Source organism: Gobio gobio (assembly GCF_949357685.1).
Source record: "Gobio gobio genome assembly, chromosome: 22".
Taxonomy (NCBI): domain Eukaryota; kingdom Metazoa; phylum Chordata; class Actinopteri; order Cypriniformes; family Gobionidae; genus Gobio; species Gobio gobio.
The window spans coordinates 16,857,900-16,876,215 of record NC_137118.1 but is presented as its reverse complement, the minus strand read 5'-3'; the positions used below and the strand labels follow the sequence as shown (position 1 = coordinate 16,876,215).

At 41.8% G+C, this 18,316-nt stretch overlaps 1 protein-coding gene across 1 annotated transcript in view; it reads left to right on the top strand.

Annotated features, from left to right (window-relative positions):
* LOC307118516 (sodium/glucose cotransporter 1-like) overlaps window positions 1-18,316 on the top strand; it is a gene marked incomplete at its 5' end in the record, with an annotated part of 43,768 nt that overhangs the window by 7,153 nt on the left and 18,299 nt on the right. The window contains one exon of the mRNA XM_079804159.1: window positions 9,678-9,749. Coding sequence (XP_079660285.1) covers window positions 9,678-9,749 — 72 coding nt within the window. The remainder of the gene's footprint in view (window positions 1-9,677; window positions 9,750-18,316) is intronic.

Below are 18,316 nucleotides of genomic sequence, written 5' to 3'. Positions count from 1 at the left end.
AACCCCAAAAGATGTAGTTTTACTCAAATAATACCGTAAAATCTAAGGTTTTCAGACATTTTCAACATTACAATATTTAATTGTAAAATGTATGCATATTTATTTGTTTTCACAGAAAATATTTATAATTTCAACATTTTATTACAGTAAAAAACAAAGTTTTATCCAGTCTCACAATTAACGGTTATTCAATCTATTTAATACAGTAAAGGGAAGTTTTTGGTTTTACGCTCCATTACCGTTGGAATTTGACGGTGTTTTGCTGTATATTTTACTGACTTTTTTTTACAGTGCAGGGAGAACCAGCTTACTAGCTTGATTCTCTCCTGCACCCACGTTTTTTGTTGGTTTGGAAAGCAAGTGTAATAAATACTTGGAGCGGGCATGGGGAAATGTATTGGAGTAAAAAGTAAACTTTGTCTTTAATATTGTAGTGGAGTAAGAGTGAAAGTAGATGCAAATAAAACATACTCAAGTAAAGTACAGATCCCCGAAAAAAATACTTAGGTAAAGTAACAAAGTATTTTTACTTCATTACTTACCACCTCTGGTTTATCGCGTGAATGCAGTGAACTTGTCATTGCAACGCATTCTCTCACAAAATGCTTTCACCACAACTAACAGCAAACACGACATCGACATGAATACAGTAAGAGCTTCATTGTGCATCATTCATTATAACAGCAGTTTGGGCAAGTTTGCAGATTTACTCACGACGTGCAGTGTTGCCACAGTTACTTTGAAAAAGTAACTTAGTTACTTTACAGATTACTTGATTTTAAAAGTAACTAAGTTACTTTACAGATTACTTGATTTTAAAAGTAACTAAGTTAGATTACAAGTTACTTTATTAGTTACATTCATCAGTTGCCGACAACACCTCTGCAGCCTCAACATAAAAATGACAACCGTTTTTGCCAACACTTTATTGGAAAGTGCATTTTTAACATTAACGTCAACAATGTATCTCCTGAAATTGTATCTCCAAAAAAAATCTTTTGACTAATTTTATAAAATCTAAACATGTTAATGAAAAGGTACAAATTACTTTGTGTTCTTATTAAATACATTTATGAAAAACAATTTATATTTAATTTTTAATTTATATTTATATATGAATGTAAATAATTATATGGGCATACACAAATATAAAATTACAAGATTTATATTTTATTGTAAACGTAATGTGCAGCTCTGTAAAGGGACAACAAATATATGATCGATACGTGAGAACAATATATTTTTTAATAATCTTTAAGTGCACAAAACTATGAAAATATATGAAACGCTTCAAAACAGAGCGGCATCCGGGTGCAGAATGATGCGCTTAAAGCAACATGGAATCAGTGTGTGCAGTGCAGCGCGAGTGCACATTGAAAAGTTCACGGCATAAAGAGAAGATGAGCGTTGAGCCCACAAATCCTAGGCTGCGTCCCAATTCGCCTACTTATACTACGTCCTAAAAGTATGTACTCTTTTTGTGAAGAAAAAGTACATACTTTTGAGTGTGTAGCAGAAGAGTATGCAAGCTTTGGGACATACTACTTCGTCATCTTTAACGGACTCTGTTACGTGCGTCCCGTCACCGTTTAAACTGTCAATCATCGTCACAGTTAAAATCCCCCACTTTAAATTTAATTTCCTACCGTATCGGAGAGAAATGTAGTTGCTCGTTGATCTGCCTTGCGTGGGTCTTTAGACTCCTCTCATGTGTTTGCAAAGTTAATGGCCAAACGTATCATTACAAAAGTTCTCAATGCTGCTGAAGGAGAAATATAATGTGGATAATATTGAATAAATATCTTTTCGTCCGGTTAAATACTGATAATTGCTCACTCAAACCACTTTATCTAATCCTCTCCATTTAACCGTCAGACTCGCGTAACCGTCATGTTTGTAGTTCCCTTACGAGAGTACTCTCGTATTGCGTTTTGCTAAAACGCTATGGGGGAATTCCTTTCCTCGAGATATTGAAGCAAATTTTTATCCAAAAATACCATGTACACGCAGTGCAGCTGCACAGCTCTCAGCAGGAAGCAGCTGCGTGCTGATTGGCTGTGCTGCTGCAACTGCAGCAACCTATGGCGAGACCGTGGGGCGGGACGGACCAATCAGGTCCTTCCAAATTCCCGCCACAAGGGGCAACAGAATTTGCATAGCCAAGGGTATATAAGACCCACTCTCGCAAGGTTAGTCAGATTAATTCTTCTTCAGCGACTTGCAATCGCTGAGCTCCGGATCGAAGCCCGCCGTCGACACGCACCCAGCGGAACACGCAGCCTGAGGATGTCGGATTCTCCGCCTTCAGCCTGCCTTCCAGCTGCGCCATCCGGCGTTAAAATATCCTTTATACTATGTATGTGTGTTTATGATATGTGCGTTGCTGCCAACGCCACTTCTAAGAGCTTCTAGCTCTCCACCTCTCTTCTCTCGTGCCGCCGCGTGTTTACGCCGCGAACAGAGAACATTGGTCCTCCGCCGCTTCAAATAAAGCCGAGGACAGACGGAGCGCTCCTCTTCTCTCGTTCCGTCGCGCTAAGGCGCCGCGGACAGAGAATGTGATACCCCACGGAGCTCTCCCTTTCTCTCGTTCCGTCGCGCTGAGAAGCGCCGCGGACGGAGAAGGTTTTCCCAGCTGCACTGATGACGCCGCGGGCATACAGAGTTTCACTCCTTCCTCTCTCATCCCCACCGCTCTAAATGGCCGTGGACAGAGAACATTATATCCCCGCTGCGGACATACAGAGCTCTCCCTTTCTCTCATTCCGTCGCGCTGAAACGCGCCGCGGACCGAGAAGGTTATATCCTCGCTGCGCTGATGACGCCGCAGATATATGGAGCTCTCCACGCGCCTCCCTCTCTCTCCTCCGCCGCTCTAAATGGCCGTGGACAGAGAATGTTATTCCCGCCGTACTAATGGCGCCGCGGGCATACGGGGCTTTTCACTCGCTTCTTCTCTTACTCCGCCGCCCTGAAATGGCCGCTGACAGAGAATGTGATACTGCCGCCACGCGGATGGAAGATGTGCACTTCTACACACGAGTGAACTCAACATAAGCTCTCCTCACTCTTCCTTCTCTCTCGCCCCGCCGCCCTGATATGCCGCGGGCAGAGAATGCTAGAGGAGAGACATGCGAACTCAGGCTGCTGGATATATCGAGAACGCGCTTACGTCACAGCCGTTCTCGCTGCAGCGCGCGCTTGCTGCCAAAGGTAAATAGCCTTATATGGCAGCGCGCGCTCTCTGCACAGCGCGCGTTCGCAGACGAGAGCGCGTCATAACACGCGCTCTCCGTCTGAGCATAACGAGGTCATAAAATGGCTGCCAAGCTTGCGCCTTTTTCCCCTCAAATATCACTTCTCCCAGTTCCCCTATTCAGGCGGCTGGAGTGGTTCAACACTGTAGGCAATGTGTCCACTACATAGTGTGCACTCCTGCATAAGCACTGTTAATTCAGTGCCACAAATCACTCAATAAACCTGATATTCTCCCAGTTCCCTTAGTTCAGGTGACTGGAGATGTAACATTGCAATAACTAGCCTGTGGCCAAACATGCTCAGTTGCACATTGACGCTGTTATGCGTTTACCTCTGTGAATTCGCTCGCTGGCGTACGCCGCGAATACTCTAATGTAGTGGCGCCCATTATACAGTGCGCGCCACCACACATTATTTACAATGAATCAGAGCTTTCTAGTGGCTAGGTAGACCCGCGCCTGCAGAGCACGCGCTATCCATTAGCCCTGCCGCTAACGTGCACGTGGACTAATCCGCAAGAATGCGTCCACTTTACAGTAACACTATCTAAACACAGTGTTACGAGTTCGTCTGTAGGCAGGTGCCAACATCAAAGTTGTACCCCTACACTCAAGCACTTCCCTATGTTCCCCAGCTCCCTGCACTCAGGCGGCTGGAAACATTATTCCTACAATCGACGAGCCCGCAACAAACGCGCTCGCCTGTACACATGCACCATTTCCCCGGCGACACAAAGCGTTCGCCACTATTCTGCGTTCTCCGGCCCCCTGCACTCAGGCGGCTGGGAACACTATTTCCCTATTTACTATTTATGAGCCCGTGAGCAACGTGCTCTTCTGTACACAAACACAATCCCCTTGGTAAGCGCCACTTCCAAGGCGACCCAATAAGGCGTGCGTCACCATTCAGTGCACGCCGCCTCTCACAGTGCTACTAGCACAATGCATCCGGGCTAACAGGTCCCTGTTACTCAGTGACCCGCCCCACAAATTAATTCAACCCTTGGCTTCGATAACAAGGTTACTCGCTACAGTTCGCTCGCAGACCACCGTGCTTTCGCACTGTGGTAGAGACAGCGGTGAGAAGTGACATGAGTCACGTGCTTCGAACCGAAATATCAAACTGTTAAATTAAGGGAGCGGTAGAAACCGTGCACCCCTCACAGAGCGAGTCAGGCTTTTACAGTCGCTACTTCCTTGTGCCAAAAGAAGGGGGGTGGTCTCAGGCCATTCTAGATTTCAGACATCTGAACAAAGCCCTTATGAAGCGCCCGTTCAGAATGTTGAGAATGAAACAAATCCTCGCGCACATCCGCCGGGTGATTGGGTTTTCACTGTGGATCTAAAGGATGCCTTTTCCACATACAAATAGCCCCTCATTACAGGCCATTCTTGAGATTCGCCTTCAAGGGGAAAAGTTTACCAATACAAGGTGCTACCTTTTTGGTCTATCTCTGACTCCCCGCACGAAGTGCATGGAAGCGGCGCTAACCCCGCTGAGGCTTCGGGGAATGAGAATTCTCAATTATCTCGACGACTGGCTCAGAATAGCTCCGTCAGAGATAGTTATTAAACCACAGATCTTGGCTTCTCAACCATTTAGAATGCTTGGGACTCAGAATCAACGTGGCAAGAGTTTATTGTCTCCCACACAGAAAGTTTCGTTTCTGGGAACAGTATTGGACTCACTGCAGATGAGCATGCGACTGACGTCACAGCGTGCGCTCTCTGTTCAGATCCGAGCGGTTTCCCTCAGGTCCGGTGCACGCATTCCTCTCAAACACTTTCAGAGGATGCTGGGTCTCATGGCCTCGGCGGCGCTAGTTCTCAGACTGGGTCTGTTGCACATGCGCCCCCTACAGCACTGGCTGAATCGCCACGTTCCAGCTCACGCATGGCTCTCGGGCCGATTGCAAATCAAGGTAGACCACAGCTGTGTGTTGGCTCTGGCTCCTTGGAAAAATCCCGTCTGGTACCAGACGGGCGTGAGTTTGGGCACTGTTACGAAGTGGAAAGTTATCTCGACAGATGCATCCAACCTAGGTTGGGGAGCCCTTCATGAGGGCAGGCCAGTCTCCGGTCTCTGGTCAGACTCGGAGAAGAGCCTTCATATAAACTGTCTAGAGATGAAAGCGGTCACGCTATCGCTAAGAGCTTTCCTTCCGTACATAAAGCACCACCATGCCCTGGTCCGAACGGACAGCAGGTCGGTGGTAGCCTATATAAATTGCCAAGGCGGTCTGAAAATAATCGATCTGCACACAATGGCGTAAGAAGTCCTAATATGGGCAGAGCACAATACGCTGAGAGCGACTCATGTGCCAGGCATTCTGAATTCGGGTCCGGACATGCTGTCCAGGTGCAATTCAGACAATTGGGGCAGTTCTTGGAGAGGCAAAAGTGGATCTTTTCGCCTCACAAGGCTATGCTCAATGCCGAATATAATTCTCCAAGCACAAGGATGCGTTGGCCCACGAATGGCCCAACCTTCCTCTTTATGCTTTTCCCCCAATCTCAATGTTACCATAGGTCATAGAGAGGATTAGGGAGAGCAGATGCGCTGTGCTTTAATAGCCCCGCTTTGGAGAAATCAACCTTGGTTCTCACTACTGAATCAGATTTCGGATGCAGATTCGTGGCCGGTCCCGCTGAGGAGAGACCTCCTCATGCAGGCGGGACGGCAGATCTGGCATCCCCGTCCCGATCGATGGGCGCTTCATGTCTGGCCCATCAGCGGGTACATGAGAACCTCTCTGAAAAATTATTGAATACCATTACTGAAGCTAGAGCCCCCGCGACCAGGCGGCTCTATTCAGACAAATGGTCAGTCTTTTCGGACTGGTGTAAAGCGCGAAGTCTGACCCCACAGGATTGTGAAGTGTCAGAAGTGCTTATATTTTACAAGAGCTTCTGGACGCGGGTCGTTCCCCCTCCACGCTCAAAATTATGTGGCTGCTATAGCAGCGTATCACATTCAAGTGAACGGACTAACATTGTTCGCTTCCTTAAAGGGGCTAGAAGGCTTCACCCACCTCGCCCCCTCTTCAGTCCTTATATGGGACTTGTCCAGTGTCTTGGATGTCATGAAGAGCTCTGCACTTGAGCCTCTGCATTCGGTGAGCTTTAAGCTCCTGTCACTAAAGACCGCTTTTCTGCTGGCGATCGTCAGTTAAGCGAGTGGGTGATCTGCACGCGCTCTCTGTGAGCGCCTTCGTGTCTGGAATTGGGCCAAACGACTTCAAGTCGTCCTCAAACCAAGACATGGATATGTACCTAAGTGCTTTTGACTCCGTTCAGAGCACAGGTCATTTCACTCTCAGCACTTTCATCACCGATAGATGAAGAAGATGCTAATTTGCTCTGTCCTGTCAGAGCGCTGAGGATATACATGGAGCGTTCCGCTGCTTAGGCAACTGAACAGCTCTTTGTATGCTTTGGCGGCTGCACCTTAGGGTGCGCGGTTACAAAGCAGACCTTGTCACGATGGATAGTAGATGCTATCTCGTTGGCTTATGAGTCTAAGATCTCAGCTGCCCTTTAGGCATTAAAGCCCATTCTACTAGAGGCATGGCCTCTTCGTGGGCTTGGTCTATTGGCATTTCTCTAAATGATATGTGTGGCGGCAGGCTGGGCCTCCCCGTCCACTTATCAGATTATATTAGATGTCCCGGCCTTATAGGCTGGGCTTCTTGCTGTGTACAGTTTTAACCCCTTAAGGCTCGAAAAGTCCGGTCTGGGTTAAGTATTGTATAAGTCATAGCACATTCCTTATACGGCTCGAATTATCTGGCCATTCATTATTCCTGGCCCGACTATGTCCGGTCTATATATTATATTACACGTATATCGTGTTCATTCTCATTAAGGGCTTGACTCAGGTCTGGCTCATTTTGGGACTTCTTGATATCATATTACGGGCCCACCTAGGTTGGCCTGGGTTTGGTGTCGTCGGCGTTAGAGCCGTTAAGCAAGCACGGCGTTTTGCATTGGTCCCCCATAGCGTTTTAGCAAAACGCAATACGAGAGTACTCTCGTAAGGGAACGTTTCGGTTACTAACGTAACCTCGGTTCCCTAAGATGAGGGAACGAGTATTGCGTTTTGCTTGCCGTGCTTGCTCACTTGCTCAGGAGTCGCTTCAGTCGATTAACCTGACTAACCTTGCGAGAGTGGGTCTTATATACCCTTGGCTATGCAAATTCTGTTGCCCCTTGTGGCGGGAATTTGGAAGGACCTGATTGGTCCGTCCCGCCCCACGGTCTCGCCATAGGTTGCTGCAGTTGCAGCAGCACAGCCAATCAGCACGCAGCTGCTTCCTGCTGAGAGCTGTGCAGCTGCACTGCGTGTACATGGTATTTTTGGATAAAAATTTGCTTCAATATCTCGAGGAAAGGAATTCCCCCATAGCGTTTTAGCAAAACGCAATACTCGTTCCCTCATCTTAGGGAACCGAGGTTACGTTAGTAACCGAAACGTTTTTTAAACACTTTTTATCCGCGTTTGTAGTTCTAATTGAATCCTCGTCCATCTCGCAATGGGTTGTGGGCAATATCAGCCGTTAGAGTGCGCATCGATCTGCACTTCAGATTCTGACCGGAAATAGTAAACCATCCGGGAATCTTTGGAATACTTTTTTCAACATACTACGATTTGGGACATACTAATTCTTTTTTCGAATACTATTTAGTACGGATAGTATGCGAATTGGGACGCAGCACTAGTCTACTATGTAGCCTATATCGGTCCTAAAATTCACTGATTATTTGTTTCTTCACAGTTTTAAATTCCGGTTATTGTGCGTGTGATGCTAATTAATAGTCCGTGTTGTCACCTGGGTAGCGAGCACAACATCTTTCAGAAACCGCTAGATAAACTCCAGGAAGATAAATTATTTTATCAACATATCAAGTATCATAACGGTAAAATATCATATTGGAGTGAGCTTGTGCTGCTGACTGGAACCGAGCGCGACGCGCAGTTTGAATACTGAACGGAGATTGACAGCTACAGCGGAGGAAAGACATTCAGCTATGGAATGGCTTTAGATGACTTTGTAGGCTACTAGCAAATCATAATATACTAATAATGATTGCTGAAGGATAATGTGACAATATATATTTCTGATGATTATTTAACTATCACGACATGCCTAATCTGAGCAAGTGACTGCCTGTCTTGAGTTTTGTCGACAGACGGAGGCGACCGCCTCGTAATTCTCTTTGCCGGAAAACCTCTGCTGAGACTAAACAAGAAAGCAAAAATATATATTTTTACTAAGGAAAATGACAAAAATAGTAACTCACAGTGACTTGGATAAATTACTTTAATCTGATTACTGGTTTGGAAATTGTAACGCGTTAGATTACTCGTTACTGGAAAAAGTAGTCAAATTAGAGTAACGCGTTACTGGCATCACTGACGACGTGTGATTGACAGCTTCAGCAATTATAAAAAGAGTGTTCTTTGATCGCTCTCTGTAGTCTAATCACAACAATAGTACAACTCAATTTAAATAACAGATTTGTTTCATGCTACTAAGAGAAACAATGAAGTTGATTGTTTAGTCACTGGCTCGATTCACTGATGCATAAACAGTATTAATCGATGAAGAAAGAAAGTCTGTGTGAACTTGAATAATTAACTACACATCTGAAATCACAGATCAGGCATTAATGTTATTTACTGTTTGTGGCGGTGCTGTCGAATCCATATCGTAAAAGTCTGTTTGTAAAGCCTGTGCTGACATTGCGACTAAAATAAACTGAATCCATTTTCTCCAAATTCTCTGGGCGGGCAAAGAAAGCAGAGAAAGGGGAGGTTACCTTTCCCCGTATGACGATATACAGGGAAGATTCCAGATCAGCTCTTCTGAGCTTTCATTTTCTCAAAGGCAGAGCAGGACACCCAGGGCTTGGTTTACACCTATCAGAATTTCTAGCCACTTGGGGACCATATACAGGCTAGAAGAACACATATTAATGTTAAAAAACCTCACAAAGTGAAATTTTCATGTCATGGGACCTTTAATGTGTGTTAACTATTGATGATACTTCTTATCTACACAAAAAAATATATATATTTTCAATTTATTAATACATTATTTAAACTCTCAGTCTTACAGTCTTAATTCATCTTAACTCAGGGCATTAATATTACTGCCATTATAGCCTATTTTTCCACCTGTATTTAAACGTTGGAAATCCATATAATTTTCTCTTGTGAAAATTCAAACATATTTAAATCAAACAACAAACAAGGCCATTGAATGCCAATCCATCAACACTTTGAGACTGCAAATGTGATATATTATTGTGAAATATGTCTGCAGGTATGACGCCATATAAAGTCAAATGTGATATTGTCTAAAATGTAGTGTCTGGAACTCTTTATATGCTGAATTTAATGCCTCTTTCTGTTCAAAGGCAATGGTACGGACCAATCGATCCACAGTAGGAGGCTTTTTCTTGGCTGGCAGAAGTATGGTGTGGTGGCCGGTAAGGAAATGGACCTAGATGGTGGATGACCAAGCTTAAAAGCATTTTGTTTTGTGCTCCAAATGGACATAAACAAAATTACATTGCCTGATAATTTATATCATAATGAATGAGCCTTTGAGTCAGGTATGTGAGAGGGAACTAAGAAAGAATATGAGGACCAAACAGGACAAAATAAATATATATTTTTTGTAGTTTATTTTGAATATAGTATAAATTGAGAGCCAAGGGCACATTTTGAGAACACCAGTTATACCTGGAAATAAATCCTGTTCAAAGATCCAACACATAGCTACGATTTCCAAGGTGTTTGGTGTTTCCATGCACTGAGAAGGGAAAAAAACTCTTCTGCTTCCAGTCAGTGAGTTCACCTTCACCATATTTATGCAGAATGTCCTATACAGGCCAGTATCAAGTCGCTGTGATTCTCAAATTTGTGAGATAAAAGAAAGAAGAAGAAGAACATCTGTAAGGACGCTTGTCACAGTCACCAGCTCATTCACTTTCAGCACTTTATTTCTCAGAATCCTCTCTACTCACCACCTGCACACTATCCACTATCACCTGTAAATGCTGTCAATCACTCTCATCAACACACAGTATATCAGCAGCACTCTCACCGCACTTCATGGTCTGGTCTTGTCTACGACAAGCTCTACAGACTCTAACCACTTACTCACCTGAGAACCTACCTGTTGATCCCGATCTGTCTTCTATCCTCCGGTAAACATCGTCTGCCTGGATCTCCTGTTCACCTGTTCTCCAGCATCCTGCATCAGTCCATCAACTGCACAGAGAACAGTGTGATCCCAGCCAATTAAGTCTTCATCAAACTATCTGCTGCTTATTGACTTACCTGTGTTTGCATTCCTGCTCTGCTCTCTCCTTTCCACCCGCAATAAAGAACTTAACTTACCTCGTCTGTCCTCTTCTGTGTGTGACAGAAGACCAGACCATAAAGACAGGTGACTTCCGTTCTTGTCCAGAGGTGACTTCTGTCCCGAGTCCAGAGAGGATTTCTGTCCCTGTCCCGAGTCCAGAGAGAACTTCCTGTCCCTGTCCCGAGTCCAGAGGTGAATTCCGTCCCTCTCCAGAGTCCAGAGGTGACTTCCGTCCCTGTCCAGAGGTCCAGAGAGGACTCCATCTCCTGTCCAGAGTCCAGAGAGGACTCTGTCTCCCGTCCAGAGAGGACGCCATCTCCCGTCTAGAGTCCAGAGAGGACTCCGTCCCTTGTCCAGGGTTCAGAGAGGACTCCGTCCCCCATCCAGGGTCCAGAGAGGACTCCAGCCCATGAGCTGATTCGAGTCCTCAGCTCTGCCCAATAAATTTTTTGGGGGCGAGCTACATGGAGGCCGTCCTAGACACTCCTGTTTACACACCTGATAACATACCTGTTGATCCCGATCGGTCTTCTGTCTGCCATCCTCCATTCATCGAGATCTGCCACCTGTTCTCCAGCATCCCGCATCAGTCCATCACCTGCACAGAAAACCCTGTGTTACCAGCCAGCTAAGTCCTCATCAAACTATCTGCTGCCTTATTGATTTACCTGTGTTTGCATTCCCGCTCTGCTCTCTCCTTTGCACCTGCAATAAAGACTTGTTTAATTAACTTAGCTCGTCTGTCCTCTTCTGTGTGTGACAATACTGATAACAGGATCATAGCAACAATTGTATTAACCTTAATATAATGTCCACTCTTAACAGAAAACATGAATTTTCGTGACCTCACGCATGCATGTATTATTGCACAGCATGTGAACAATGTTGTATAGGCCTATTATATTTTAAATTATAGATAAAGATTGTGTACAATACATATTCTGTAGCCTGACGTCGTCATACTCAATTCTAGTCAGAATTTGAGTCTGATACTGCTCCGTTGGGCTGTGATTATGGGGCGTGTTTCAACCGAACCAGGAAAGACCTCAATTGGATAGACCTACAACCAATCAAAGCAACGGAGCGACGCATAACGTTAGTTGTCAAATGTCAACAGAACTTAAAGGGATAGTTCACCCAAAAATGAAAATTCTGTGATCATTTCCTCACCCTCAAGTTGTTCCAAACCTGTATGAGCTTCTTTGTTCTGCTGAACACAAAAGAAGATATTTTGAAGAATGTTGGTAACAAAGCAGATAGAGAAACCATTGACCATTGTATTTTTTCCCTACTATGGTAGTCAATGGTTGCTCTATCTGCTTGGTTACAAACATTCTTCAAAATATCTTCTTTTGTGTTCAGCAGAACAAAGAAACTTATACAGGTTTGGAACAACTTGAGGGTGAGTAAATGATCACAGAATTTTCATTTTTGGGTGAACTATCCCTTTAAATGCACTGTGTTGCCAAGTCCGCGGGTTTTTCCATGTCCGCGGGTTGAAGCGACCCCAATTATGTGATATACAGACCCAGGAATGCGAATTTTAACATATAAAATTCCAAAATTCCTGCCAAAATAACACATTTTACCCCAAATGCCATTTTTTTTCCAAGCTACATATTCTGACTCCCTGTCTGCAAACAAATTATCACTTAAATGATCGATTTTGTTACACGCTCTAAATGCAAAGAATGATTTTTCTGTGGCCATGAAAAATACCCTTTTTAACAGTTGGAGGTACCAGGAACAGGATGAAGACTCAGGAGATAATAACCAAACATAAACTTTAATCAAAACTTCTCTCAAAGAACTCAAAACAGGCAACAGGAATCCAACTTAACATGACAGTGATTAGACAAAGACTGAGTGAACAAGAGGAGCTTAAATAGGAGACAGAAATGAGATAATTAACTAAACACAGCTGAACAGAACTAAAATAACGAGTGTTACCAAGGAAACAGACAAGTGGCGACTAAGACAAAGGAACATGTGACAGAATCAAAACACAACTGAAAGATCAAACAAACAGAAAGACATGTGACACCCTTCTCTTAGAATTAATTAATAATCAATACTGAGTGTTCACGGGATGAACTGATTTATTGATTGTAATGTTAATGTAGCTACATCAAGTTAATCTCATTAACTGATTCAAATATTCATAATTAATCATAATGAATAATCATAATGAGTTATGAATAATTATTCATATTTCCCCTTTGAGTCATGTTTGCTTTCTTTATCATGTTTGCTTTCTTTATTTTGCAAAAAGCACAACATTTAGTTTTTATTGTGAGTGTGCACAAATAAAAGTAGACACTCAACAGTTTAGAATTATGGATAACACTTGTCTGTATGACTAAAATCGACGGAGTATTTTGAGTCTCTTTCACACAGGTTAAACCTGCCTCGCCCTAACACAATCCCATCCTGGGACCTGTACATTGTCCCGAGGGCACTTTGTGCTCACGACAGCTGACTTTAAGCCTCACTCGTTAAAGACTGCATTTCTGATGGATCTAGTATCGGTAAAGCGAGTTGGTGATCTGTAGGCTCTTTCAGTGGATGCTTCCTGCCTCGAGTTTGGGCCCAACGACAGCAAAGTTGTCCTTATGCCCCCCAAAAACAATGGTGCTATATGGCACTAAAAGTTACCCTTGAAATCTAGATGCACCCTAGCGGCAGCAAATCTAATTTGCAGCCAGGGTAGTCTAGCAACTCTCCGTTGGCTTGCGAGCTGGAAAAACCAAACTCTGGTCAGGCCAATCACATCGTGTACAGAGTCGGTGGGCGGGCTTATCATAATGATGGCAGAGTTGCCGCGGTTCCGCGTGCAAGAAGCTGGCGAACAGCGGTCTTTCGAATCGGCTTTGGCCACGACTCTGGAAGACTTGGAGTTAAGCTTTTCTTTGAGAAAAAAACAAAGAACGGCACTGAAGTCATTCTTAAGAAAGGAAGATGTGTTCGGAGTTTTGCTGACCGGATTTGTAGCGCTATCCTATTGCGTGCAGAGGGAATTTGAAAGACAACCGTTTATCCCGCCCCTCAGATTGAGCCCTGCCAATGGTGAGTTCTCAGACCCAACATCTTGATGTGGGTCTGGCTTGTCAGGCTAACTAAAAGTGGTTCTTGGTCTTAATCATAGGCAGAGCCGGCTCTCCCTATAAGCGAACTAAGCGGCTGCTTAGGGCCCCGCCGCCACTAGAGGGCCCCCTAACTACAGATTGCACTCGCCAGCGTCGCCGCAGTTTATCACGCAAGACGCTCAATTCGCGTCATTCGCACCGCGCGAAAAGCGCCTTCCGCGCCGCGGGACCTCTGGACGCGCGTCAACGCGCCTTTCCATTGACTTAACATTGAAATCAAATCACTCACGCCAGACACTCTATTTGCGTTTGGTGTGAACGCAGCATAACGTTAGCTGTCCGTCGATTATGCTGAATCAACATTGCTTGCACTATGGTCCAGCCGTCGGCCCCAGCTCTGGGCTACAGACCGCTTAGAGACAGACCCACCTCCTATGAATGTATTTTCTTTTTAACAGTTAACGTTACATGACCTACACTAGTTCTGGGAAAGAAAAAAACGAAAAATCTTTGTCTCAATAGACGCTTATTACAATAAAAAAATAGTTTAAGAACATTCGAGAGAAAGAAAGTAATAGAAAGAGCAATCATTTGACAGTCAAAATCAAAATGAAGTTTAAAATAAAGCGGTTAAATACAAGCTTTTTCTTATGGTCTTAATTGAATAGGCAATTAAAGATTATTAATAAATATTAATCTATATACTATTATGAAATATTTTATATAGGCTATTGTTAAGCTAAATCGCCCAGACCATTTAAACCTAAAGAAAACACAGTGTCCTCTCTGAAACATTATTGAATGATGATCGATACAAGACACCTAAAAGCAAAATGGATTTGTGGTAAATTTTTGTAAAGAACACTGTAAAAAAAAGCAGGTCCCCAATTGAAAATTTTCTAGTGAGCGATCACATCTAAATTTTTCAGTTGGCCAAATTGAAGTAATGTGAATTGATGCATTTTAATTCAATTAAATTTCAAGAAATTAAATTTGGCCAACTGAAAATTTTAGATGTGATCGCTCACTAGAAAATTTTCAATTGGGCACCTGATTTTTTTTTTACAGTGAATGTATTACTGTATGTAATCATAAAAGGTAAAAAAATATCTCACTCCATGCTGTGAAGGTTTAAAATATGAACAGTATGTAAGAGTTAATCAACCAATAATTAAATAATATAATTTAACATTGGATTTCTTTTAATTTACCCTTAACATAATTGTAAAAAACTAAATGTCACTTTCTCAGGAGGAGCCATTCTTAAATATTTTGGTGGTCGTGGAGAAACATTTCAGGAGGCTGACATAAGTAAATATTTCCCACTGCCTTTCTTTTGAATAGTTTTGTGCGCAACTTCAACATAGCTAATTTTCCTCTTGCCAATAAAAAATTTCGTTTTATAATCATAATTCACTATGTTGTCTAATTGTACTTTAATATTAATTTAAAATTAATGTGTTTTATCTACTCTGCGTACTGTATTTATTATTAATTATATTATAATCTCAACAGCTGGAGGAGGTGACTCTACTGCTGCTTCAGTAGAGCATAGCGAGCCGCATACCACTATGGCTAATGTTGTAAGTTAGCTATATATTGTTAATGCTAAATTATTAATATTTATTTGTTTACAACAAATTGACCTTAAATTTGCAAATCTATAATCTTTACTTTTACTGTTTCAGTGAGTGTACTTTAATAAGCAGTAAAATAATTGTAGGCAATCATGTTAAAAGATATACAGATGAAATATGTAAGTGTTAGATTGTATACAGTTGCTGGTTTGCAGTGCAATACTCCATTATTCACTGCAAGGCAGGGCCCCAAAATTATCCTGCTTAGAGCCCCCAGATTTACAGAGCCGGCCCTGATCATAGGGGATCCACTTTTGGTTTTATATAACACCATATCTTAACATGTTCTGTATATGGCAGCGGTGCTATATAGCACCTCAGTCAGCGGTGCTATATAGCACCTCAGCCAAAGAACCGGTGAAGAACCGCTGAAGAACCACTGAAGCACCAAGATTGGTGCTATACAGCACTTAAAGAGGTTCCCCTATGATTACGAGCTAAGAACCACTTTTAGTGCCATATAGTAGGGGTGTAACGATTCATCTACTACATTGATGTATCGATTTATTTTCCTATGATCTAACTACATCGATCTGTGCTCGGCAAGTTGGTCTTCCGTACGACATATATCGATCTAACATCGTTTTAAAAGGTAATCAATCGATTGTATCGATAATAGGAAATAACGCATTGGATTTTAACACGTCAGAATTTATATGGATGTTTTTTCTTAGCACTTTTAATGATAAAGGCGTTAAACATTACTCGATTCAGTCTGCCTATCTGTGACATCATCGCACCAGCAGCAGCGCTAAACAAAACATAGCATGGCGGATGGCAGAGGAGAAGCCAACGAGCGAGTAATTATCAAGCCACCAGGAGAAAGAGCTACCTGTACTTTCAACCCTTGCTTGTTACCTGTGCATTCCTGGCACCAGTGTGCCAGCAGAGCGAGTTTTTAGTACTGCTGACGATATAGTGAACGCACAGAGAAGTGTTCTGCGGTCAGATCATGTTGATATTTTTGAAAAAGAAATCTGTAGTCATTGAAGAGTAGTTGGTTACATTTTATCTTTTGTTAAATATTGTTTGTTTATTAAACTGAGAGTAGTAGCAGGTTCAGCCAGTTTATTCAACCTGAAGAAATGTTGGTTGCACTTTATTTTTGATATTAATATTGTATTTGTATTATTTTGATGTTGAAAAACAACAGCAAAAGTATCAGGTAAACCTATTATTAATTAAACCTGAAGAGAAGTTAGTTGCACTTTATTTTTTATATTAATATTGTAATATTTTTATGTTGGAAAACAAAAGCAGAAGTAGCAGGTTAACTACTGTTGAAATGTTGGTTGCACTTACTGTGCTTTTATTGAAAATGTATTGAATATTGAAAATGAGAACAGAAAAGGTTAACTTCCTGTTAATTCAACCTAAACTGTTGGTTGCACTTTATTCAAATAAAATTTGAATGCATTTGCCATTAATTGTTGTTTACTTGTTTGTTTATATCCATAATTAATTGATATACCGGATTCCCTTACAAGAAACAACAGGAATCTAGGAAACTTCACCTGCACTGACCAGTATCCAGATATTTATTTCAGTCACACAATTTTTGGCTAAAAAGTTACTGAATCGATTTCAAGTCACTGAATCGTTTCGGATCGTATCGTTCTAAATGAACCAATATCGTCCTTGAATCGTATCGACAACCTCAAATCGTGATACGAATCGAATCGTTGTTAAAACGAATCGTTACACCCCTACCATATAGAACCATTTTTTTAGAGTGTATGTGCCTAGGATACTTTCCACACCCTTGAGGGCACAAGTAATTTCACTCTCTGCTCTCCCCTCTACTGAGGGTGAATATACACCACACCCACTTTGCCCGGTTTGGGCCCTTAGGGTGTATATTGAGTGCTCTAGCCAGTTCAGTCCATCAGAGCAGTTGTTTGTATGCTTCGGAGGCAGTTATCTTTGTTTATACCATCTGGATACTCAGTATTGATCCCAGGGACGTGCACAGGAATTTTTAGGGGCAGTTGCTCTGACCTAAAAAAAAAGGGCACTTCAAACAATACCCAAAATAGTGATAGGATTTAGGCATTTAACCATTTTGAATAAAATAATTAATGTGATGCATTACTTCTATCATTCATTCTTCTTGCTAAAACGAAATGTGAGAAACTAACTATCAGCAGACATGTAGCTTAGTTTGCCTAATGCCTACCAAAAAAATGGTAGCCTAGGCTGCTTGTCTGCAAGCTATCTGTCTGATAATTTAGGCTAAACGTGGCAAACTCATCCTGGATTTAAAAAGATTTTAATTCATTTCATTAAACATGATGATGATGATGATCGTCCGTTTGTTATACCTTTCTGACAACGTTAAGTTGTCTCACCCGACAACCGCGTGTATATATTTATTGTGTGTATATATATATATATATATATATATATATATATATATATATATATATATATATATATATATATATATATATATATATATATATATATATATATATATATAACTGACTATTTTTAACTGTACTATTTTGATTGTTTTTGAAAGAAGTCTCTTCTGCTCACCAAGGCTGCGTTTATTTGAACCAAAATACAGCAAAAACAGTACTATTGTGAAATATTTTTACAATTTAAAATTATTTAAAATTATACAATTTAAAAAAAAAATTCTATTTGAATATATTTTGAAATACAATTTATTTCTGTGATTCACATGATCCTTCAGAAATCATTCTAATATGCAATATATGCAATTATATAATATATCTCAAGAAACAGTTCTGATTATTATCAATGTTGAAAACAGTGGTGCACCTTTTTTTCAGGATTATTTAATGAAAAGAAAGTTAAAAAGAACAGCATTTATCTGAAATATAAAGCTTTTGCAACATTATAAATGTCTATACTTGATCAATTTAATGCATTCTTGCTGAATAAATGTATTAATTTATTTGAATTAATCATAAATTGATCTTTATTAAATTTAAATT